The 25,641-nt window shown below is 38.9% G+C and overlaps 1 protein-coding gene across 3 annotated transcripts in view; it reads left to right on the top strand.

Annotated features, from left to right (window-relative positions):
* The window catches only part of plxnb1a (plexin b1a), a 61,465-nt gene that overhangs the window by 24,473 nt on the left and 11,351 nt on the right, over positions 1-25,641 (top strand). The window contains exons 2-22 of one of the 3 annotated variants that reach the window (XM_027145267.2): positions 7,187-7,234; positions 7,718-8,831; positions 9,640-9,822; positions 12,247-12,375; positions 12,490-12,590; positions 12,673-12,805; positions 12,944-13,100; positions 14,363-14,471; positions 16,698-16,806; positions 17,003-17,614; positions 18,194-18,328; positions 18,415-18,543; positions 18,639-18,732; positions 19,522-19,688; positions 19,825-19,976; positions 20,734-20,839; positions 22,809-22,951; positions 23,163-23,339; positions 24,100-24,328; positions 24,478-24,720; positions 24,925-25,101. In XM_027145267.2, coding sequence (XP_027001068.2) covers positions 7,740-8,831; positions 9,640-9,822; positions 12,247-12,375; positions 12,490-12,590; positions 12,673-12,805; positions 12,944-13,100; positions 14,363-14,471; positions 16,698-16,806; positions 17,003-17,614; positions 18,194-18,328; positions 18,415-18,543; positions 18,639-18,732; positions 19,522-19,688; positions 19,825-19,976; positions 20,734-20,839; positions 22,809-22,951; positions 23,163-23,339; positions 24,100-24,328; positions 24,478-24,720; positions 24,925-25,101 — 4,377 coding nt within the window. In that variant the 5' untranslated portion in view covers positions 7,187-7,234; positions 7,718-7,739. The remainder of the gene's footprint in view (positions 1-7,186; positions 7,235-7,717; positions 8,832-9,639; positions 9,823-12,246; positions 12,376-12,489; positions 12,591-12,672; positions 12,806-12,943; positions 13,101-14,362; positions 14,472-16,697; positions 16,807-17,002; positions 17,615-18,193; positions 18,329-18,414; positions 18,544-18,638; positions 18,733-19,521; positions 19,689-19,824; positions 19,977-20,733; positions 20,840-22,808; positions 22,952-23,162; positions 23,340-24,099; positions 24,329-24,477; positions 24,721-24,924; positions 25,102-25,641) is intronic. The other 2 variants (XM_047807416.1, XM_047807417.1) reach the window with 2 other exon arrangements.

The raw sequence follows: 25,641 nt of genomic DNA, 5'->3' as shown, positions 1-25,641 counted from the left end.
CCCATTAAGATTAGGTTTTTATTAAAACACAATTCTACATAGCACGGTGAAGAGTTTCAGTTTATAATCAGTATGGGGGGAATGTGATCTGAGTGACTGAACATGGCATGGTTATTGGTATCTTCTTGGATTTTAATTCCGAGTTACTGAGTGAGATCAGAGGAGAATGTGCATTCGTGTTTGAGTCGACAGGACAGCTTTGGCACCTCAGATTATCACTCTTTACAGATTTGGTAAGCAGAAAAGTATCTCAGCATGAAAAAACAGCAGAAGATCACTTCAGGATCCCCTCCTTTTAGGCAAGAACGGGAATCTGAGGCGCTCATGAGCACAGACTCAGAACATTAGGGGGCGCTCAGGCAGCGTGTTGTCACGTGTTTCACGTTTGGACTCACATGTTCCTAAATGCCTGTTAATTTTTATGTCTTATTTTCTCCGCGATGCATTTAGCTTCTCAGAGTGCTTGTCTTTTCTTTGTTGGTTTCTTTATGTAACCTGTTTGTTTAGCCGTGACGTGTTTCTTGTTTTTATGGTTTTTCGTAGCAACTGCGTTCCTGACAAAACCTAGACCACTGAACACCAGATTAGGTCTTGATCTAGTACATATGCGGGATGTGAGGAAGCGTTTGATTTAAGCACTTACACAAGAGACAGATGTTTGCTTTGGGGAATGTTTAGCTGACATGTAACCTTTATTTAAAATATAGCTCTTATATTTCAGTGCAAGTCTGATGATATAACAACGTAAGCCTAGACAAGGTTTAAACTAGAACATCTCATTTAACAGAGGAAAAGTGCAAATACTCACAGAATAAATACTGTATCTAACGTGTACTGTTTCTTTAGCAGTGATAAAAGCTAACGACATATTCAGCAGCCCTGATGGTTTAATTTAAAGAAATCCTGATACTTTCTTGGCAACATGGTGTGTAAATCTTAACTGTATAGAAAAATAAAATAGATTCAAGTGGTTCATTTCTGAAATTCAAAATGAACAGCAATCTGTCAGGTCTGTGATATTTCAGGGGTTGTTACATACACTGCTGTTCTGACTGACAACATTTAAGTAATGGAGATTTAATATTTACATATGATGCATTATAGAAATTAGTAACATACAGATTTGTAGTACAAATCTGTATGTTTTTTTTTTACTAAAAATACTCCACTATATAGATAAACGACTTTGGACACCTGACAGTCATAACCATATACTGTACCTTCCCATTCCAAAACTGGCCCTCCCTTTGCTGTTAAAATAACCTCCATGCTTCTGGGAAGTGTGGCTGTTGGGATTTGTGATCATCCAGCTTCATGAGCATTAGTAAGAGGTCAGGGTTCAATGCAGGATCCCGACTTATATTTGCAGCTATGGCAATTGGCAGATGTCCTTATTTCAGAGCAACAGTTTTACAAATGAGCATTTGAGGGTTAAACTCCTTGTTCAGCTGCGGCAGCATGTTGGACCTGAGATACAAGCTCACCTCCTTCTGATCAGTAGTCCAACACCATTACCACTAGGCTACCACATCCTCACATGGGAGGTATAAATATAAAAATAAATAAATGAATATATACAATTAAAATGTAATATTTATTTTAAAATATTAACTTAAAATTTTAAATATATCCCGTGAGCAGATATTAAAATAACATGCTAATAAAAATGTTGTACACTTCATGCATTCAGCACTCACAGCATTGCTTATGTAGCAGAAGAGAGGCAGAGCTACCAGACGGTGACACTGGATAAGAAGAAAAATTCAAGATACCCCACAACACACTGTGGGATTTTTTGCTTCAACATTTACAGTAAAATTCCATTGTGTCACGTTTACAGCATTTGGCATTTGCCCTTATCCAGAGTGACTTACAGAAGTGCTTTAGAAGTCTGTCAATGAATACATCAATATGTATGGTACAAAATGATACACTAGGTCACATACTAAAATACTATCAGTCTAAAACTGATAAAGTTTAAAAGAAATTTAGCAAGAAGTTCAAATCTTGCGGTTATGCATTACAGAGATACAGTAGTTGGGATGCATGGAGAGTGTGTTACTGTACTGTCAGTGAACCTCGCAGTTTTGTTCACCATCCACCTTTCCAACACCACCTTCAGGGTGTCAAGTTTTCAGCTTAGAACAGAGCCAGCTTTAGTGCTGCTCTCCAAGCTTATTACACACAGACTGGTAGAAGGTCTCCAGCAATTTGGTACATACATTGAAGGACCTATGTTTTCTTCAGGAAGTCGAGTCTGCACATACCCTTCTTCTATACGGCATTACTGTTGGTTTTCTGATTCAGGCTGTTACTGATGTGGACATTGGGATATTTTATAATAGTCACCTACCATAACATCCTCTCACTTTATGAAGATGAGTTGGGCTACTGTCTTCTTCCTACTGCAGTCTACCATCAACTCCCCGGACTTGGACACGCTTGTGTAAGGATACATTAGTGTGTAGAGTACATAGTGCATAGAGTGTAGTATGTCATTTAGGACACAGCAAAAGACTTCACTAGATTTCATTAAATGATAAATGTCCACCAACATGGTGTAAGGATTTGTAGTGATTGTTCAGCAGTTGCTGAGGTTTCCTGAAATTGGCACTGATGCTGACTTGTTACATTATATACTGTACCAAGTGTTAATGTTTATGATTCCCAAACTTGTGGTTCAGCTCTTTGTTCTTTGGGGTGATATGCCATGGTTCATTTACTTTGTGAGTTCAATAATGAGTTAGTTATTCAGTTCAAACTTCTAAGAATTTGTAGAAGCAGGGGAAAAAATGTAGATGCAAACATTGTCAAATTATAGTATCTAAATAAATTGTAATAGTATTCTGCTTGCAAATCATGTAATTGTAGACTTCCAAGAAAAAAAAAGTCTTTTGAAAGAGGTAGAAAGGGGCTGTACAACAGCAGTACAGTACATCCAGCAGTGCATGTTCCCATTTAGCGTCTAATTCTTTGGGGTGATGGGTGACCTAGTTATAGTGCTAAAGCACGTGTTGTCATGGGAACTCTATTTATGAGGACTTGGGTACTTTTTTGAGATGCCTGGAAAAGCCTGAGAACTTTGAGATAAGTCAAGCTTGATAAGGCATGCTAGACCCTCAACAGCTCGGTTTAATTCCTGCACTGTTATTTTTGTCATTACCGAAGGCATATTGCTGTCATTATAACGGTTTCTAGACAAATAAGAATATTAAATAGTCACTGATCATTAGCTGCACATCATTCTGAATGTAATGGAATTGAATGGAGGTTATTCAACAAAAATGGATCACTACAGGTGTGAAATCTTCAACCTCATAGATTATGAAGTAAAGTTTTATTGTCATTATTCTATGTAGTTTGTATACATTAGAAAAAAATGTCACTGTGAAGGCAATTTATATACTTCTTGTTGTGTGGCTTTGTACATATACACTATAAGGCCAAAATCTCAAAAATCAGATATCACATGATTATAACGTCCATATTGGTTGTTGGTGTCCAGAAACTTATGGTCATATATTGTATATATGAGTAAAGTGGTAGCGTGTATGTATTCATAAGCATAAACAAAGATATGCTGAAAAGTATGGACACTGTCACATCACCACCATCTTTGCACTCCAATTCCCCTGCTCTCCATATTTCTGATGTTCAGTGTGCAACTTCATAACCAGGAAGTAACCAGATTTAACATGCATTTATCCACTCTTCACTGATGAAGTGTGTGCAAAATGTGGCAAATGCAGTCCAAAGCCATCTTTTATAGTTTCTAAGTGGTCCCTTCTACAGCAATCCCATCTACCAAACGACCTTATTGTTTAGGAAGATTTTACACCAGTTTAAGTAGTAAGCACGGTGAAGGAAATAAATACTTACAAAAGTTCTCAGTAACAAATTTATTGAACAGTGTTCAAATAGAAGAGGTTATAGTGCAAAACCTTAAGCACAACCATGCTATTTAGTACAATTGATAACCAATATGGTGGTGTGATAAATTGAAGGAACCACAGCTGATTGTCTCTAAGCATGAATGCCATGTAAGGATGCCTTCGTGAGAACAGATTCCAGAACAAAATGCAGGGATAAAAGAAAGACAGGGGTTATTAATAAAAGCACAAATCTAATAGACACAAGAAAACACTAAGGAAAAAACTAAGCAACTAAAATACAAAATAAAATACAAGAAAAGCCAAAAACACACACAAAACAACAGGTATAAATAGAGGGGGGGGTAAATAAGTAAAACATAAGGATTAGGTGTGCAGAGGCAGGGACAGCCTAAGGATTGGGCAGAGCAAACATACATGAAAACACAAAACATGACCAAGAGCACATGGGACAAGACATAAACAAACCACCAAGCCATAATGATAAAGGAAGTTAAGATTGAAGTCATCAGTCACAAGAAAAGAGTTGCAGGATGACGGAAAAGCAGCAGAAACAACAGTTACACAGAGAGCAAACAGTAATGGAGTCCACTGCAATGATCTCCATTCCTACAATGATCTCACACAGAACTCTTCTGCTAAAAAGAAGCATGACAATAACCCAGCTGGAACAATAAACTCTGTTCAGCTGAAAGTAAAATAGATCTCTGACTGTAATTCAGCTTGTTGTGTTTGGACAGAGAAGGATTTGTGCACATGATCCCGAGTACACCGTACCCACATTGAACTGGAGGCTGGAGCTGGAACTACTTCTTTGCCCTCAGTACTGTGGACTTACACGTCTCTGAAGAAGTTTTCTGACTGAGTTTTTTGTTCAGAATTGCACAAGTAGACAAAACATTGTGTGTGTGTGAATTTGAAGAACAAAAACAAAAAAATGTCTGAAAAATCAAGTATTTCTTTTCCCCGTAGAGGTTTTATATATTAAATTCAATTGATTGACCCTGTAAATGTAAATGTAGGCAATCTCTCTCATACTTTCTTCTCCTTTGCCTTGTTTTACCTCAAGCTTCTCTCTCTCTCTCTCTCTCTCTCTCTCTCTCTCTCTCTCTCTCTCTCTCTCTCTCTCTCTCTCTGCACTTTTGCTGTCTATGTAACTCTGGTCCTTGGTCTTGTGCTATTGTTGTCTCTGACCGCCTTTGTATCTGCAAGCAGTAAAGCAGCTGCCAGATTACAAACGCATTAGAAACAGTGTCTATCTGCAATAACTAGCAATTTCAAGACAAACAAGCTCCATTCCATCTCATAATAGCATTAAATTGATATCTTAAAAGACTTTCTCACAGCGTGAAGCCTGTCTCAGCACCCTTTCACATGGAGAATGGCCACATTGTCCGTTGGGAATAATAAATAGGCTTCTTAATCACCCAGAGTGGCAACTCCTCATGTTCATTGTCATGCCCAATGAGCTGTGCTACTATCGGGGCTATAAAATGTAGAGTCAGTACCAAGCCTTCAACAACTGACATTAGTGTCTGCCGCTCCTCACTGTGACTCTGGCCTCGCATGCAATCGTGCCTTTGACTCTACACTAAAAAAAAAGGAACCAAAGCATTCGGACCCTCAGAACCAGACTGTGCAACAGTGTTTTTACATCAAGCCATCTGACTTCTCAACACCGAGAACTCAACTGCACCAAACTGGCATGTACACACAACAAACACACTCATTCAATATAAATCTATGTTTACAACATCACTCATACAAACAATGATAAAATACTGTTTATGCACAGAGACATTAATGCTGTTTTGCACAAAACTCAATGCTGCTATTGAAAGTATAAATCTGTTTACAACCCTCTGATTGTTTACTAATCTCTATTTGCACAATGGCAATACAGTCTGTGCTCTGGTTGGTGCTATATATTAATTATCTGTTCTGTAGCGTATTGTATTGTCTGCACTGTCTGTCTTGCAGTGTTTGCACTAGATTGCACATTATGCACTTTACTTTTTAGTCCTTGTTTTTGGTTTAATCTTTAATTTAGATCATATCTGTGTTATCTTATGTAGAAAACTTGTTTTATATAGCACCATGGTCCTGGAGAAAATTTGTTTTATTTCACTATGAACTGCTTCAGCTATACAGTATATGGTTGAAATGACAATAAAAGCTTTTTGACTTGACTTGACACTACATTGCTTATAGCTTATAGTCACTGGCCACGCAGGTAGGGCATCCTTATAGATGTTTCTTAATGTCTAATTTCCTACTTATTGTTATTGTGTGAATGATTGAAAATGGTATCTATTTTGGTGTGGTCCCTGGGCACTCCGTGGTTTTAAAATGATAGCATGCATCAGAGAAAAGATTTCATTAAATGATAAATGAAACAAACAAGAGCTCACTATTAAGGGGCCACATAAATAAACTGCTAACTGAAAGCTGTCCTGCAAACTGGGAAGCATACCATGGTACCAAACCGAGACTACCTGTAAGAAGTGGTGAGTTTATTTCTACTGGAATTGTGCAACTGTTTCCATGAATGTGAATAAAACTTGCACTCTGGTCTGCAATTAGAAAAGTAACGTGCACATGTCTTCCCCAATGACAACATCATTCATTTACATAACACATGAGTGACAGCAGAATGTTGTAAGTCAAGGTATTGTGCTGCACGTTATAGCACCAAAATAATTTTTTTTTTTTAATGAAGAAATACAGAGAGCCACATTGTGCTCTCCATGATGAATGCTTCAGAGCTCAAAAGAATCAAGTGCTGGGGCACTAGAAATAATTGCACTAACAAAATAGTGTATAGAGTCAAGAGTGTGAGTGTGAGAGAATGAGCAGGATGCAGCTGTGTGTGTGTGTGTGTGTGTGTGTGTGTGTGTGTGTGTGTGTGTGTGTGTGTGTGTGTGTGTGTGTGTGTGTGTAAACAGATGATATCTTTAAGTGTAGGTATACTGAACAAAGTTCCTGTGTGGAGAGATGAGATGTGTAAATGTAGAAGTAAAAATAGGAATTGTCCAAGAAACACCCTCATCAGTTGAATAAATGATCGAGTACTCTACTTTATTGAGCTACATTTCATTACATCTAATTAATGAAAAGCAATAAAGCACTGCATGACAGGAGCTCTGTTGTGCTTTCATGGTAACTTAATCAGAATCAGAATTAATTAATCAGGATCTGTCTATAGCGTTACATTTCTGTTATTGGCAGTAATGCTAATGTGTTTACTTTAACAGCATTTTAACAAACACTTTTTGTTCTAATGTTCGATGCTACAGGATAACCAAGAGGACACAAGCCACCCCGACGTATTGTTTCTGCCAATGGTATGAATGTTTAAATGTAAATATATTGCAAGAAATACATATTTTATGCATGCAAAGTCTCATCAGTGGACAATGGCATTTTTTATTTCTTTTATCCGAAACTTGTTCTGTTTCTTAATATGGCTTTTTTTTGCAAAGTAAAAAATTAGTGTTTTTTTTATAATTTATTACTCATAAAATTCATTTGATTGTGCCACTTCAGTTAATTGGTGTGGTGATGTGTGGTGAAGCTGAGGTTTTAAATTTTACATGTAGCACTACAAAATCAAATCAGTAAGATGTTAGTTGTAATGCTGTTGGTGCAGACATACTGTACTGTATAGTCCAGTCCATGTGTTCTCCATTGTATTAGAAATCTAACTGTACAATAATTATCTATTACACATTAGGGCTTCTAACAAATTCTGTAGAGAAGTACCAAAACAAATGTAAGTGCTACTACTAGTGATTCTTTTCTTGTTCTTCTTGTGTTTTTGTGTTTAGTGTATTTGCAGTGCATTGTGGGATGGCGCTTATCTCCACCCTGCTTTCTGCCCTTATTCTGGGCATTTTTGAAAAGCCACTGGTATTTAGCGACTATCCGAGCTTCTCATCCAACGACACTGTGTTCCAGCACCTGGCCCAGCACCCTGACCCTGCCGTGGGCACGGTGTACATCGGTGCACAAGATCACCTTTACCAGCTGTCTGGACTGGACCACTTGCGGCTAGAGGTGGAAGAGACAACAGGTCCTATTAGAGACAGTAAGGATTGTCTTCCACCTGTAACTACCAACAACTGCCCATATGCTCGCTTAATGAATAACCACAACAAACTACTACTAGTGGAGCCCTATTCCCTCCAGCTCATTACATGTGGCAGCGTTCACCAGGGCACATGCCAGAAGCGGAGCCTTGCTAATGTTAGCACTGTTTTGTTCTCTGCTGAAAGACCAATGGACACTCAGTATGTGGCTGCCAACGACCCCACCGTCTCCACCATTGGTCTTGTGGCAAGTCCTAGAGATGGCGCTCCACCCTTGCTGTATGTAGGAAGGGGCTACGTGAAAAGGGGTAGCCTTCCACCAATCTCCACCCGCCATATTTCTACAGAGCCCATCTTTTCCTACGAGGAAATGTCTAAACTGGGAGTAGCCGGCCGCCTGTCCGAGTACGACCACAATTTTATATTAACTTTTGCCAGACGCAACTACGTCTATTTCTTATTTTTCAGACGCAACCTCAAATCAACTTCTCGAGAATACAGAACATACATCGCCCGGATGTGCCTGGATGATCCTGCGTACTATTCTTACATCGAAGTTCCGCTTGCCTGCCGCTCTCGCTCGACAGGGAAAAACTACAACCTTCTCCAGGGAGCACAGGTGGGTGGAAAGGTGGATGACAGGCAGGCCCTAGTAGCGGTGTTTTCCACATCATTGAATGGTGCCACCAAGCCGAGCGAGGAATCAGCGCTTTGCGTTTACAGTATGGATGAAGTTGACCGCTGGATCGATGGCACCCGAGACCTGTGCTACACACAAGATGGCCAGAGAGAAGGCCTCAGGGTGGCATATATAGAGTATGAAGTCAAATCCAGCTGTGCCAACTTACCCACGGTGAGAACATTTATTAAATAACATTTTCTAAACATGAGTAGTTAGTGACCAGATGTTATGTCAGTATGTACAAAGGGAGAGTTGTGTATTCACAGTCTACTCATGCTTGACCCACGTGAATTAATGAGGGCTTCGGCTGAAAGCATGCCTTTGCCCAAATCTTTGAAAAACCTGTGTTAATTTTGTAAAAATACAAGATCCACTCCACTTTTGTGTTAATTTCAGCAATCACAATATCCCAGAAGAGCTGTTTAGTGATCATTATCACACTAATCACTGCAGCTTATGCTGAACTATAGTTTTTAATTGAGTGTCATACATAAGTGTGAAAATGTAAGGAATTTATAAAATACAAAATCTAGATCTTGGAAGTCTGTTTATCATGCTTACTATTCACTATTGTGATCTACACTATTTTACATTTTACAAATGAAATGACCTGAACACAAAAAAATAGAGGCAGAAAGTTACAAGAAACAGATTTACTGGCAGTTTTTCTAATAATTTCATAATTTATTTCCAGATAAAATATCAGTACACATAGCAGGACAGATGACATATCAGTGTATCTAATCTTGGTCTTTGATTGGTAGATTTAGTTCAAATGTTAAAAGGTCTTGGTTATTAAATTTATTTCATCTGATCTTTGCTCACTTATTTGAGTTAAGGGGATGTTATGGAAAAAAGCTTGGATATGTCATGTAAAAGAGGAGGGTAAAGATTAAATCCAGCATTAAATACTGCAGTAAACAGAAAGTTTGAACAAACAGCCATTAAACTGAAGGTTTGGCTGTATTATGACTTCCAGGACACCCTCAGTACCTATCCTTGTGGCTCAGATCACACCCCAAGTCCAATGGCCAGCCAGGAGCCAGTGGAAGCTGAAGCAGTTCTGGAGAGTCTTTCTGCTCGTCTCACTGCTGTGGCTGTCAGTATGAGAGAGGGACACACCATTGCTTTCCTGGGAGATTCCAAAGGAAGTTTACATAAGGTAACTAATATGGAGTAGGTTTAATAATTTAAGCCGTTAGTGATCAATTTACAAATTACGATTTACGAGTTGATCTTGTAGATCATACTCACATAATAAAACAAAATGTAATCCTAGTAATATATGCACACATAATATAGTTTATTTTCATTTCTAGTAAATCCCAATCAGTGATCTTTATCTTTGAGTCATAAGAGAAATGATGATTTCCAGATATCAAATATAATGGAATAACAGAGGATCTAGCTCAGAAAACTAAAAGAACAAGTGCTTCTTTTTTCACTCATCATTTGTTATCAATGGTCAATATCATTTTATTAGAGAAGCCAATTTAGAATTGTGGAGAAAGGGTCGGACGGAAAGTTCCTGAAGCTCTAAAAAATATGTTCACACAGCGGCTTTATCGCTGCAAGTCAGTAGTCCGTGTACTATAAACTCGCGAGTAGGTGTTCCTTCTACTGGTTGCCATAGTAATAATGTTAATCAGTGGGTGGTACAACTAACATTCCACAGCCACATTCACACTGCAAGTCTTAATGCTCAATTCGGATATTTTGCTCAGATCTGATTTTTTGTTTGGCTGTTCACATTACCATTTAAAATGTGACCTATATCAGATACCAGTGTGAACTGTTTGCGGTTTCGAACTGACCCGCATGCGCAAACGAACAATAACAATGACGTCACATGCAGCACGCCGTTGCGCTAAAAAGTTGGCGAGGTTATGGAGGAAGTAATGTGATGTATTCAATGCAAACATTATGAGCTGGTTCACGTAACCACTTTATATAACACTCTTAACACACGTTACCAGTCACGTTTGTGTCACGTTTTCGCCGGCGCAAAAAAAAAGAAAGGTTTTCGCAGCGAAAACCTTTTTTTTTTTTTGCGCCGGCGAAAACGTGACACAAACGTGACTGGTAACGTGTGTGTTAAGCAAAAAAAGGTCTTCGCCCGACGCATAATTGTGACGAATGTCGATGTAGATTGGCGTAAAAGTCGCATCAAATCCGCCTTGGCCGTTCACACTGCGGCCACATTGGAAAAAATCAGATTTGGGTCTGATTCAGGACCACATATGGAAGTGGCCCAGATATGATTTGAAAAAATCAGATCTGGGCCAGATTTGAGTGTTCACACTACTCCTGAAGAAGTCTGACATGGTCACTTGACCCCCAAAAAAATCGGATTTGGGCCACTTTTACCTGCAGTGTGAACAGGGCCCACTTGACAACAAATCAACGGGATGTGACATGGATCACATGCTTCTCTACCGTCTTCACTCCTATTGGTTGTCCTCTTGTCCTGTTGGTAGTCATTGCACAAAGTTGCTCCGTATTTACATAAAGTTCTCTCAACTTTGTCATGCCAACATCTAGACTCTTAACGGTTGGTGTCACTCACTGTGGTCAGTGAAAATGAATGCGCTCCATTTGCTTTGTCAATCGAGTCACTGTGTGAACATAGCATAAGAAAGAGTTGTACTGAGTTACAGGACACACTTCCGCTGTTACAGAGATTTTGTCTATATAGTGATCTGCAAAATAAGAAGCATGATGAACTTGTACGCAGAGTGTACAGATGAAGCGGTGAGAGAGCTAGACAGACTAAAGGACTTAAGTGCTGCTGCATCACTCTTTTTATGTAAGAAACAGAGCCAAAATAACCATGTTACCAGACTATGTTGCAAAAAGTAGTTACAACATAAAAACTTGAATTTCATTACAAAACAAGTATTGCAAATGGAAATCACATCATTAATTATGATTTAGCAAGTTGTCTGGGGTGGAGTTTCACTTTTACTATAAGAGGTACATAGACACGCAATGATGACACACACATACACTACTTCATGCTTCTTGCAAGAGGCTTCAAATCTTACAAAACACACCACAGTCTTAGTCAGCCTTACAGAGATCTGTACCGTAAGTCTGTATGATTTTTCCCACAGCCTACCGTAACTGGCAGTTAGTCAATTCTAATTCGGTTAAAGCTGCCTAACCTGAGTATGCAAGTGCCGGTATAGAACGAGGTGCCTGACACTCTTAGCGATGTCACCTGCTTTGCTGATGGGGTTCTCAGGCCAGTAATCTGATTAGCTGAAATCCACTCCACTTCTTTATATGATTCAAGAGGCATTAAGGACCTTTCACGGATGTATCCTGTTGCTGTTCTCCTTACAGTTTCTCCTGACTCCTTGGCTGAGTATAATGCCCGGAAAGTTGTTTATAGGTTACGTGTAGTTATACAAGATTCTAAATGTAACCTTTTAATTGTGTACTGTTTAGCAGTTTGGATATTGTGCTATGGGACCGACAGTGTATTAATATCTGGTTAGCTGCTTCAGGAAAGGCTCCTGCTTTTAGAGTTTATATGTACTGCTCTTTTTTTGTGCACAAATCAGCTGTGATGTGTCATCACTAGGTTTTTTTGGGCAGCTCAGGAGAAGTGAAGAGATACTCCAGTCTTCCAATACAGCCAGGTTCAGCTATTAACAGAGACCTGCAGCTTGACTCCTCCCAGAGACACCTCTACATTATGACCAGCAATACTGTGAGTCATTATCCTAAATAGCACACTAAAAAATGGTATGAATAGTTTTTAAAATGTGAAAAAAGCATGACATGTCACTTAAGCACTGTGTTCGGGCTGTTTTAATGTGTGCAGTTAGAGAAAAGGCCTGTGGCTGAGTGTGAGAAACATGTAACCTGCCAGTCCTGTCTTGAAGCTCAAGATCCTTATTGTGGCTGGTGTGTCCTGGAGGGCAAGTGAGTATCAAGCCAAAACTGAATATTAGTTTTCATGTACGTTAATTTGAAGAAACGAGATTCTTTCTTTGTTTTCTCATAGGTGCGGTATGCATTTCGACTGTAGTCGTGGCTCCCGTGCAGGTCATTGGCTTTGGAGTTTTGACATGGGACAAAAGTGTGTAACAGTGGAGTCTCTGTCCCAGTCCAACATCAGCCTTGGAGAAGAAAAAAATGTATGCATTTGTGCAAACGAAACATCATTTCTCTTTTTCACTGTATGCTAACATTGATATCTTAAACATATCCTGGATTTTTATCATTTTAATAAAATGACAAACAAAAATAAGAGTGCACTCTTTCTGTCTCTGTAGGTGGCACTTGATATACCAGGCTTGCCAAGTCTTTCTGAGGGAGAAGCATACTCATGTTTCTTTGATGAGACAGAAAGTGCTGTGATTGTTCAGGAAACTACAGTCACATGCTTCACTCCTCCTGCCCACAAGGTGCCTCCTATACCTCGTGGACAGGGTAGGACACTGGTTCTGGTTTGCTATGTTCAGCAGTTAGCAGTTAGGTTTGATGTAGAAAGTTACACGCTGCACATTTATAGATCATGCATAGATAAACAGTTCAATTTACATTCACTATTTCATGTACAAAATATTGAATATATTCAAATTGTATTCTTTTTTTAGTCAATCCCTTAAAGTGCATTTGCCACATGATGCACTATATGGCCAAAGGTTTTTGGACAACTAACTCATACACGCTTGTTCATCTTCCTATTTCAAAGCTGTTTTAATAATGTCCACTTTTGGGGGAATTTATAACGTGTACACAAAAGCAATAGTGAGGTCAAGCAGTAATACTGGGTGAGCAGGTCCTCTGTGCAATTGGTGTTCAGTGAAGTTGAGGTCAGAGTTCTGTGCAGACTGTTTTTGTTCTGAGTTCTTCGTTTCCAGCCTTGGCAACCAGAGACTTCATTTTGTACATTGTTGTTCTGCATTTGTGGGTTTTCCCCAAACTGTTATCACAAAGTTGAAAGAACAACTGCTAAAGATGTCTTTATATGCTGTAGCATTAGACTTTCAAAGTAGGAAAACTAGGGGAAAACCTGTAAGGGGGCCAAGACGTATATAGCTCGAAATCTTGAGTTATGAACCTGTAAAGTTTATAATGGGTGTCTGTGGCAAAAAAGGCTATTTTGAGACCCGGGAACTCAGATCACTTATAAAAGTACTAGCAACAAACTTCAGACCAGGGTCACATGCACCAAAATCGGATATGTCAGATATGGTCTGAAGTCGGATCCTGGGTCTCAAAGTGGCCTTTTTTGCTATAGACACCCATTATAAACTCGGCCAGCTTTTTAGTTTTAAATTGTTTAGTTTAAAGTTTTAAATTGGTGTACCAACTGGCCTTTCGGTTTTCCTGCAGCCCCACCCCCAAATATGAATAATCAAAAATTTTCCACAACATTGACATGTGATATATCAAAACACTCAGCACAATGAGGCGAATCTTCACGGGTGTTCTGGTGACGTCACATGCTCGTATCCACTCGCCTCCCAAAGTATAGGCACCCTATACTTTTTCACCCTTTGGGAATACTTGCTCCGAATAGCCAACATCAAAGTTTGTCATGACAAACTTTACAAATCTAGTTAATAGTATGAGCTTCAAGCCACAATAAAGCTTTTTTGTCTTTATTTGTAACAAGATCCAGTTGTTTAAATTGAAGCAGACATGCATGGTATAAAGATTTACTAGTTACTTGTCTTTCCTGACAGATTCTGTGTCAGTCGCTCTGTCTCTGCGCTTCCTGAATGTGACCGTGGCGGTTCAGGACTTCACATTTTATGACTGTTCTCTTGTGCAGCAACTCTCAGACACCATGCCGTAAGTTCCTCAAGCCTCATCTTATTACAAATAAACAAAGCTTCTCAGCTAGCAGTATTGCTGAATTTTCTATCGTAAGATTATACTCAGGGCAAAAACAACTGATTAAACCAAGTTTTTGGGACCTTTAGATTTGTTCTCTGTTCTGTTTAATTCAATTAAATTTATTTGTATAGCGCTTTTAACAATTTCCCATTGTCTCAAAGCAGCTTTACAGAAGTATGGAAGAGAAGAGAGAGAAAAATAAATAAATATATAATAATAAGAAGAAGAAAAAATAAGGATAAACATAAATAAATGAATATATACAATTCAAGTTTAAAATTTATTTAAAAAAGATTAACTTAAAGCCTTAGATACTATACAGTATATCTATCCCTATCCCTAATGAACAAGCCGGAGGTCGACGGCAGCAAGGAAAAACTCCCTGAGAGGATATGAAGAAGAAACCTTGAGAGAAACCAGGTTCAGAAGGGAACCCATCCTCATTTGGGTGACACTCTACAGTAAATAGTGTAAATGTAGATAATGTCCTTTCTACAACAGTTTATAATAGTGTAGCCGAGAGCTCCTGAGGAACTAATGGGCCATCGTAAACTCTGAGTTCAGCAGAGACCTGATTGCTGATAAAGACCAGACCATACAGCTGACTGACACGACATTGGTTCAAAAGAAGGCATGTTCTGACCTATAATTGATTAGCCTTAGTTTTCAGTAAATACTACAGTAAAAAACTTTAGACCAGCATGCCACAATTCTTCTGAGTCAGTCAGTAGTTTCCTCCGGCAATCCAAATCTCTCTCATCTCTCAACTTCCAAGCCCAATTTTCTCCATATCTCATTCACTGCTGAATTGAGATTTTGATCTGCAAATCTCTGTTATCTAACTTCCTGGAATTGCGAGTAAGCCCTTAGAGTGTGTTTGCCTAGCCTTTATCCTTGCATCAAATTGTCTCTCAAATTGAATAAAAACCTATTAACATACAGTTAGCCTTTGTGATTTCATTTAGCTAGCAGTGTGGATACTGTCATGTGGCTATAGAGAGTAGGAGAGTTAGCTGTTTGTCTGACAGATTACTCTGGAAGTACAACAGTGTATCACTATATTTATTTACATGATCTAATGTCAATAATATATGCTAATCAAATGTTGAGACATCTTAAACTAATTTGTGTAATGAGATGAAGTCATTACTTCATGACTATTAAATCTTATGTCTTGAAGTATAAGAAGGGGCAGAGATGGGACTGTTGGGAGCTTTAAGCTGCCTTTGCCATGCTTGTTAATGTGATTTATACCACTGGATCATTAAATGGGTGTCAGAAAATTGGAATCAGATCTGATTTACATTTCTATTAAATTATTGCACCAGAGTGCAGCTCACATATACCAGATGTGCTCTGATACTGCATGCTCTAGCCCAATTTAACCCCTTGTTATATAATTTATCAGAACAGTCATTATTAATGTATATGAGTAACATTGACGTAGGAGTGTTTACTGTTTTCCTCCCAAAGAGGTTACAAAAAGTACATTGCTGCTTCAGTGGCTTCCTTTATTATGTAGCGTAGAAGAGACATAAACTGGAAAATAAATTTGACTAAAATGTTGCTGAAGTAGTATGTAAAGTAAGTGTTAAATTACAACACAAAATGCATAGTTATAATATGACATACACATGTCACATAGCAGTGATTTAGGGGCTTAGTTCCTGAATATTTGTATATGTTCTGGAATATCTTTTATAATTTATTTATTTATTTATTAATTATTATTACATGTAGAAGAACTAAATACTACAGTGCACACTACTCCATGTAGTATTTTTTTTTTGAATGTCCGGGCAGTGAGAGTAAGAGAGAATCTGAGATGGTCTCATCTCAGTGACAGATGTCTCTCTGGTGATGTAGCAGCTGCCCTGTACATTCCTTTTCACCCCAAGACACCATATTTCTTTCCTGCTTTCTCATCTTCAATCAGTAGTTCCCAGCACATATGCACTGATTCTTCAGATACCACTCAGGTTGCCTTGATTTGAGCATTAAAGTCCGGGAAGTAATAGGCTTGAATTTCTGTAATTTAATGGTTTCCAAGTAGTATGAGTCTCTATGGGCTTTAAGAAAATTGAGTTAGCTTCCTGCTTGGAGTATAGGATATCATTTCTCACCTCTTTTAACAGAAGTTAATTTTCTTTTTTCCTCTCTATCCTTATTCTCACTCTGCAGATGTATAGGGTGTGTGACCAGTCGCTGGAGATGTAACTGGTGCGTCCACCAGCACATTTGCTCTCACAAGACCACATGCCACCAAGGAGTAATCATATATAATCAGCATGTAAGTTAATGCTGCAATAAACTGAAAAACATGTACACTTTTACTTTTTGTTTCCAGTACGATAATATCCTTGTCAATATTAAGACAGTATTTATAACTGGATTGTCTGTTTACAAATGTTTATCTGTTTTTGCTTACTTTTCATGAATCTTTTATCTCTCAATTGTGCTTTTTCCTTCTTTCCTTCTATCACAAGTTCAACCAATCAACCTCTGTTCTCTCAACAACGAAAGACTTTGATCAGTTTACTACAGAGTCCATAAAAGCATCCGCTCCAGCCAAAGTTACTGCCATGTCTACTGCTTTGGCAATTCCCCCCACCATTCCAGAGCCAACTGCAATAACCACAACAGTTGTGAATACCCACACCGACCTGCCAAGCGAATTCCAGCATGCTATGCCTTCCTCAACCCAAAAGGCATTTACAATAGTTGCAGAAGCCCAGGTTCTACATAAAGACAGTAAAATAGGTGGAGAAAACGTACATGTGTCAGAAATGACTCCTGGTGGCAATGGTGAAGTCATGGGTCTGTCCCATAAAGGATTGGCTGCAAACTCGGTCACAGTTCCCACCCTAATGGTGGCTAGTGTGGGTGCAGGGCTGTCAGATAAAGCAACTCCTACCACCGCTTCTGCTGGGTTAAATGTTTGGTTTGGGGAGACTGATGTTGGAAAAGGATCTTTTAAGAACGGGTCATCAATGTCTCTGGCTTCTCCTTTATCTGGGGATGGAAAGACAGCGTCACCCAGTTTTCTTTCCTCTTTAGAAGTGGACCTCCAGTCTGATCCAGTTGATTTTTCCTATTTGGTGAGTCGGTATTCTCGGGGTAACGGTTAGCATGAGCCAAGACCAAGCAAGCTGCGACAAATCCAAAACTAACAATGATTCAGAAATGTTTTTTAGAGCAATTGAACAGCAATTAATATATTTAATGTATAAACACAATTCTTCTTTGTTTTAATTAATAGCTCTAGTGAATAGCCTGTAGTAGGAGAGGCATGGTGGCTAGCACGTTTGCCTCACACCTTCAGGGTTGTGTGTTTGGTTCTTGCCTCTGCCATGTGTGTGGAGTTTGCATGTTTCCCCCTGGCTACACCTGTTTCCTCTCCCAGTCCAAAGGCATGCACTGTGGGCTGATTGGTGGTACCCTGCCTTGTGCCCTTATTTTTCATGTGATAGGCTTCAGATTCCCCACCACCAGATAAGTGGTGTAGGGAATGGATTGGATATAGAATAGCTTGTAAATACAAACTGTATTCCCTTCTTACTTACTGCAACCCGATTGACCTTTTTTTTTTTTTTTTACTATTTCAGCCAATCAGAGGCTTCATGTAGACATCGATGTTTCATTTATTCTGTGATGCATAATGTTTCTTGTATGCACAGGATAATGAGGGCTCAGTGATGAGTGAAGCGTCCTATAGCTGTCCATGTGTGGAGAGAGTTCAAGGTTCTTCTCTCCTCCCTGTAAACATTGTAAGGCAGATCACACTGGTGGGACGCAACCTGCACCTGTTCCAGGTAATAAGAAATGTAAATCTCAAACATTGCTTTGAGATTCATAATAACGTGAGACTTACATTGTGCATGTGGTTGTGTGCTCTCAGGATGATGATGTCAGGAAGGGTTACGAGTGTGTGTTAGCCATAGAGGGCAGGTCCGTGGTAGTGAATGCCTTTGTCCAAAGGGATGAATCAAAGCCTTTCCTGTTCTATATTACATGTCAACTCCAGCAGGTCTCACCCATACACTCAGCTCATTACGTTATTACATAGCATTTACAGATTAAACATTACAACAGAGAATGAAGGTGTGTTTTTGTGTGTTTCAGTACTCATACTCTGCTGCTGTGGAAGAATACAATGCACCGATCACAGTGAGGCGACAAGGCTCTTTTCAGTTGGACAGTTCACAGGGCTTGCATAGTAAGAGCAACACTAGTAATTTTAACATCTCAAGTGTGCTACACATGATCGCATTGCATTAAGGCTTTTCACACTTGAAATAGTTACCCCTGGGACATGCTAAACCCCGGGTAAACAGAATCCCATCTTGTTTCATGTTTCACATTGCTCATACTTTACACTGGGTTAACAGTTAATCCTGTGTATTAATAACCTGATGTTTCACACTGTACAATCCTAAACCCTGGGTACATATTCTCATGTACATACAGTATGTGTGGGGTCAGCAATCATGATAGAATACATACAGCCAGCAATCAGTTAAAAAAGCTTGTGTCATCATATAAATCCTCCTTGGCTGTTTAAAGACCCTGACATGTACAATGGCAGTAAAACAAAGAGATAAGTTTTTACACAACACACAGGGTTTCTGTGAGTGTCCAAATCACTGTATTTTGTATCTAAGCATCTAACATTTTAGATGGTTAACAACATTTAGATATTGCTAGCCATAGCCTTCTCACACAGGCCTGTTTCACACTGTACAAGTTTGGCAGCACAATGTGGGGTTAACACCACAAAAGCTGTGTTACCACTGCTTAGTAGCATACTTTTATAACCACTTTTAAATGACACAGTGACATGTTCTTCTACTCTGTGATAAAAGCAGGTTTAGAATGATGAAATCCTTGAGTTGAGTGCTGTGTGAAAAGCCCTGATGATAGCGTAGATGGCTTTAATCCCCATGATTTTAGTTTGATTCAGTTTTTGTGTTGTGTATGTGTACTAAGGCTTGTGTTATGTTGGCAGTAACGCTGTATAACTGCTCAGTCGGCCGTTCGGACTGCAGCCGCTGTCACACGGCAGAGCCACGATACAGATGCGTGTGGTGTGAAGGAACCCAATCTAGCTGCGTCTTCAACAACTCTTGCAGAGGGCACATCCAGCACAACTGCCCTGCACCCCACATACACCGGGTTAGTCTATGTGTTTTATGAAATGAAGCTTCATATTCATACCTTTTGCAAATCTTTTCTTTATGTATGTTCCATTATACAGCTTTTATTAAATATATCCAAAGCCCCTCAAATAAAATTGTGCTTTCTGTGGTAGATAGAGCCTCAGTCTGGTCCAGTAGAGGGCGGTACTGTGATCACTATCTCAGGATCAAACCTGGGCCAGAGAGCAGAGGACATTCAGCACTCTGTTTTTGTAGCTGGATTGCCATGTATTGTTATTCCCACAAGATATGAGATCTCCTCCAGGTAAACTATACTCCTCCTAATCCTTAGTTATTCCTATTTTAATGCTTATTTTAGATAGAAAATCAGAACAGTATTAAATCATCAATGAGCACAAAGTATGTGCTTAAAAACATTCTTATATATCTATCTATGTAACAGTTATAAAAGGGAATACAATATGTAATGAACAAAAGCAACATTTGTGTTAATCCTTGTGTTATGTGCACTCTTTGGACCATTAGCTAATGTTCAGGCCAAAGTGACTCAGGACTTTTTTTTTTTACGTAAAGGTCTTTTACACACATTCTCTGTATCTCAATCCCAAACAATATAAATAACATTTGTGATTAATGTTTGAAATTACTAAATAACAATTAACAATGAAAGTGTTTTGTTTGTTTTTAATTTATTAAAGTTAGAATTTGTGTAAAACAATATACTATAATAAAGAACTTGCTGGCATAAATCTATAACTAAAATTAATTGGAACAATGTTTCAAGTTTGTATTTAAAACTGATTTACATGATAAACAAAGATTCATGCAGTCCATGGCTCTGAGATAAAGCTCTCAAAAATGCATCTGTAAATGTGGATGGTTTCCAAGAAACGGCAAACACTTTTAGTAATAATATGTGTTATATAATGACAATTTCACCCGAACACCACACAAGAGTTTAAGATAATAAAAAAAAGATCGGTGTGTGTGTGTGTGTGTGTGTGTGTGTGTGTGTGTGTGTGTGTGTGTGTGTGTGTGTGTGTGTGTGTGTGTGTGGTCAGAATTGTGTGTAAGACCACAGCAAGTAGAAGTAAGAGGAAAGGACACGTTTCTGTGGAGGTTAATGGAGGAGGAGTTGGAAAATCTCTCCAGGAATTTCAATACCAGGCAAAGTTCATTCATATACTCTTGTATATACAGTGGTGTGAAAAATTGTTTGCCCCCTTCTTGTTTTTTTTTTTTTTTTTTTTTTGCACACTTTATTTAAACAAATTTATATATTAATCAAAGACTACACAAGTAAACACAACATGCAGTTTTTAAATGAAGGTTTTTTTTTATTAAGGTTAAACAAAATCCAAACCCACCTGGCCCTGTTTGAAAAAGTCTTTGCCCCCCCTGTTAAAACATAACTAAACTGTGGTTTATTACACACAAGTTCAATTTCTTTAGCCACACCCAGGCCTGATCACTGACACACCTGTTCACTATCAAGAAATCACTTAAATAAGATCTGACTGACAAAGTGAAGTAGACCAAAAGATCCTCAAAAGCTACACATCATGCCAAGAGCCAAAGAAATTCAGGAACAAAAAGAAAGAAAGTAATTGAGATCTATCAGTCTGGAAAGGGTTATAAAGCCATTTCTAAAGCTTTGGGACTCCAGTGAACCACAGTGAGAGCCATTCCTCACTGTGGAGAACATGGAACAGTGGAAACTTCCCAAAATTACCCGAAAAGCGCAGCAACAATTTCACAAAAGCCCCACAACAACATCCAAAGGACTGCAGGCCTCACTTGCCTCAGTTAAGGTCAGTGTTCATGACTCCACCATAAGAAAGAGACTGGGCAAAAATGGCCTGCATGGCAGAGTTCCAAGACGAAACGCTGCTGAGCAAAAAGAACATACTGTAAAGGCTCATCTCAGATTTGCCAAAAATCTTGATCACCAAGACTTTTGGGAAAATACTCTGTGGACTGATACAAAAGTTTCACTTTTTGGAAGGTGTGTCCCATTACATCTGGTGTAAAAGTAACACTCCATTTCAGAACATCATACCAACAGGAAAATATGGTGGTGGTAATGTGATGGTCTGGGGCTGTTTTGCTGCTTCAGGACCTGGAAGACTTGCTGTGATAAATGTAACCATGAATTATGCTGTCTACCAAAAAATCCTGAAGGACAAGGCCTTCTGTTTCTGACCTCAAGCTGAAGCGAACTGCAGCAGAACAATGATCCAAAACACACCAGCAAGTCAACCTCTGAATGGCTGAAGAAAAGCAAAATGAAGACTTTGGAGTGGCCTAGTCAAAAATCCTGACTTGTATCCTATTGAGATGCAGTGGCATGACCTTTAAAAAGGTTCATACTCAAAAACCCTCCAATGTGGCAGAATTACAACAACCAAAATTACTCCACAGTGCTGTAACAGACTTATTGCAAGTTATCACAAAACATGATTGCAGTTCTTGCTGCTAAGGGCGGCCCAACCAGTTATTAGGTTTGGGGCAAGCACTTTTTCCACACAGGGCCATGTAGGTTTGGATTTTGTTTTCCCTTAATAACAAAAATCTTTATTTAAAAACTGCATATTGTTGTCACAACCGGGATGGAAGGATACAGGCCCGTATGCAGGATAGCTTCAAATGAATGGGGTTTAGTAAATAATGAAGACAAAGACAGAAAAGACGATAACTGAAACAATACAAATGACGACACTTAACAATGACTAGACATAATGAAGGGTAAACGTGACTAATGATTCCGCGCTGCCATCGGCAACGCGGCTCACTTAAATATAAAAGACAATGATGACACAATATGGATCAGGTGTGGAGACAGGGAGGAGCAGACAAAGGTGGGGCAGACACGTAACGAGGAAGATAAACAAAGGCACGCGGCCAAAAGTCCGGGCTGAGTCCTGACAGTTGTTTACTTATGTTATCTTTGGCTAATATTTAAATTTGTTTGATCTGAAACATTAAAGTGTGACAAGGGGGCAAACACTTTTTCACACCACTGTAGATAAATAATTTAATCTTAATTCATTACATTTAACCCTCATCCAAAATATGCCTGGGTTGTGGATCTGATCTTAGGATTTGTACCTGTTGTTTCTCATCTCTGTCTCTTCAGGACCCAGTGTTACTGGGAATGCTCCCACTGAAAGGCCCAATATCAGGAGGCACTTCAGTCATCATTAAGGGGCGGGACCTTCGAACAGGCCAGCATAATAAGATCAGAATCCTGATTGGTGGAGTGCCCTGTATCTTAACTAGGTAAAAATTCTTTTTCAAACTGACTGTATACAAACAAAAATACATGAAAAAGAATTCAACGTTCAGGAATTCAAATTGTTTGATTATTCATCAGTAATCTTCATCAACTGTTCTTTCAGCAACTGTTCTTCAGCTTAACACAGTGTGTAATATTCCATATACTGTACAACCTCATGTTTATAGTGGTGTTTATAAAATTCTGAATTCACAGCTCTGCAAAACTGGATGATGAACAAATTGCATGTGTGACCAGTGGCAGTAACAGAACAGGAAGCCACGCCGTAACTGTTTGGTTTGGTAGAGCAGACCGCCATCTACAGGACACTTTCTATCACTATACTCCAGACCCAAACATCACCAAAGCTCTTCCCTCTAAAAGCTTTTTGAGGTATATTCATGTTCCAAAATAACTATTTGTAAGTAAATACACAACACTGGTTACACAGTTCTACTAGACTAAATACAGTTGCAGAAAGCTCATTATTTATAATCAGCCTCTCTGATGTCATGAGAATGGATTCACTTTTGAGTCTGGTTTCTCTTAGGTTTTCTCAGGGAGTTTGCTCATTGGGTAAAAATATAAATGTAATTTTAATCTTTGTCATGCTTATTGTGATTTTTAAAATGTCCATAAAGCTGCTTTGAGACAGCGTCAATTTTTATAAATTCACTTTTAGTAATATATGGATACATACATTGCAGAATACAATCAGATGTAAGAATCTCACATTCACATCTTTAAGTATTCTTTTGCTTCCTTGCATCAAATAATTGATGGTGTTCTGGATGTAACAGACAATTCAAGGTCAACATGTTATTTATTTATTCTTCACTGCATAACTGGGTCAGTTTCTAGACCCCCTGAAATAATCACACAAAAAGCAGGGCTGTAGTCTGGGCAGAATGGGTATGTTTATTAGAGAGATTCCAAGCAAAAGTCAATAAAAGACAGGTTTCTGATTCTTAAATTCAAAGCCACAAATCTTCCTGCCAACACACTACAGAATGTAGTTGAATTTCTCATCCTCATTGCTCAATACCACATTCACTAGGTGTTCACTACTAGGTGTTTCATACTGACACTGTCCCCAGTTTTCTCTCTATCTCTGTGATTAAATTTGTGTTTTTAATCCCTCTTTTTTTCCCAGCGGGGGTCGTGTGATTCATGTTTCTGGTGAAAATCTGAATGTTGTCCAGGACCCTCGCATCCGAGTGACCCTGAGCCCTCTGGGGCCACAGTTTCAGGGGAGAAAAAGGAGGAAGAGAAAGAGTGAGAGACACATTGATAGGGAAGACAGGCTTTGGCCTCTCAAAAGGGAGCGGCGCATAGTTCCAGAGTCACTCTGTCCAATAGACAGCATCTGCGATGTGAAGCAGGTACGGATTTAATCAGTGTAAATGAGTACATGGGTTTATGTGTGGATATTTTCCATAAATTCATAGTCACACAATCCTGAAATTGGTTATAGTACTGTCAGTGTCCTTGTTTATAGTGCGTTTAAATTGTACATGTTTTGTCTCTTCAGACAGAGATGCACTGTGTGATCAACAACTCCACTCTGCTCCTGTGTCCCACACCTGCTCTGGGTCCAGAGGCTCGCCATGCTACAGTTACCGTACATTTATTGATGGATAATCTCAGCTTCGAGTTTGAGCAGATCACTGGCATCCCCTTCACTTATGAGTTAAACCCCATTCTTTACCCACTCAACCAGGAAGACCACAGCAAACCCTACCGCCACAAACCTGGAAGCATCATCTCTGTTGAGGTTACACATGATCTTTCACCTGTTAACACACAACACACTGAGCTGGAATACATATTTCCACTTTATACATGCACATAAGCACGTGTTTAGTTTTTAGTGTAGTTTTTAATTCGTAATTAACAGATATCATTTCTTTTCCATTTTGAAACAAAGCTATGTATGAATTAAGTAAATACATACCACTACAATTTGATATTGGTGTAGGGAGAAAATCTGGACTTGGCCTTTTCTGCGGAGGAGGTTGTGGCTCTGATCGGAGACGGAGTGTGTGCTGTAAAAACGCTCAGCAGGAATCACCTGTACTGTGAGCCTCCTGCTCAGCAGCCCTCAGTGTCTGCCACAAAGAAACGAGAGGTCACTCATCCACTGCTCGAGTTCACAGTGAGTCATTATAAACTTCATCTCTTTATTCATTTAGAAAAAATGATCAAATACAGAATTAATGTCACCTGCCATGACATGTAGCTAAAGGCCTATAGGTATCTGAATTGTTTTCTTTTTAAATAAATCCTTAATTCCTTTATTACATTATTAATTCTTCTTTAGTAACCCTGTTCAGGGTTACTGCAGATAGTAAGCCTATCCCAGGAGCACTGGGAACGAGGCAGGAACATGTCATTGGCTCACTCTCATTCACTCAGTCAAACCTGAGGGAAAATTTAATGTTGCCTAAAATTTGGGGGGAAAATAAATCAGGATGGAACACAGGGCTTAACTGAGGTGATGAAGCTGTGATGCAGTAACATTACAAACATTACCATATGTGGTGAAGCCTCTCATGACCCTCCAATGACCTAAATAATGTCTTTCAATGTTAATAAATAACGTGTTATGCACATTAATGCATAGATGGATTTTGAACTTCATACTATTTCATACAGAACATTTCACGATCCTTTATGTATTTAGATTGCTGGTGCA

Source organism: Tachysurus fulvidraco, chromosome 23 (assembly GCF_022655615.1).
Source record: "Tachysurus fulvidraco isolate hzauxx_2018 chromosome 23, HZAU_PFXX_2.0, whole genome shotgun sequence".
NCBI classification, from domain to species: domain Eukaryota; kingdom Metazoa; phylum Chordata; class Actinopteri; order Siluriformes; family Bagridae; genus Tachysurus; species Tachysurus fulvidraco.
The sequence above is the reverse complement of the archived record's forward strand: the minus strand, read 5'-3'. Positions and strand labels throughout refer to the sequence as shown.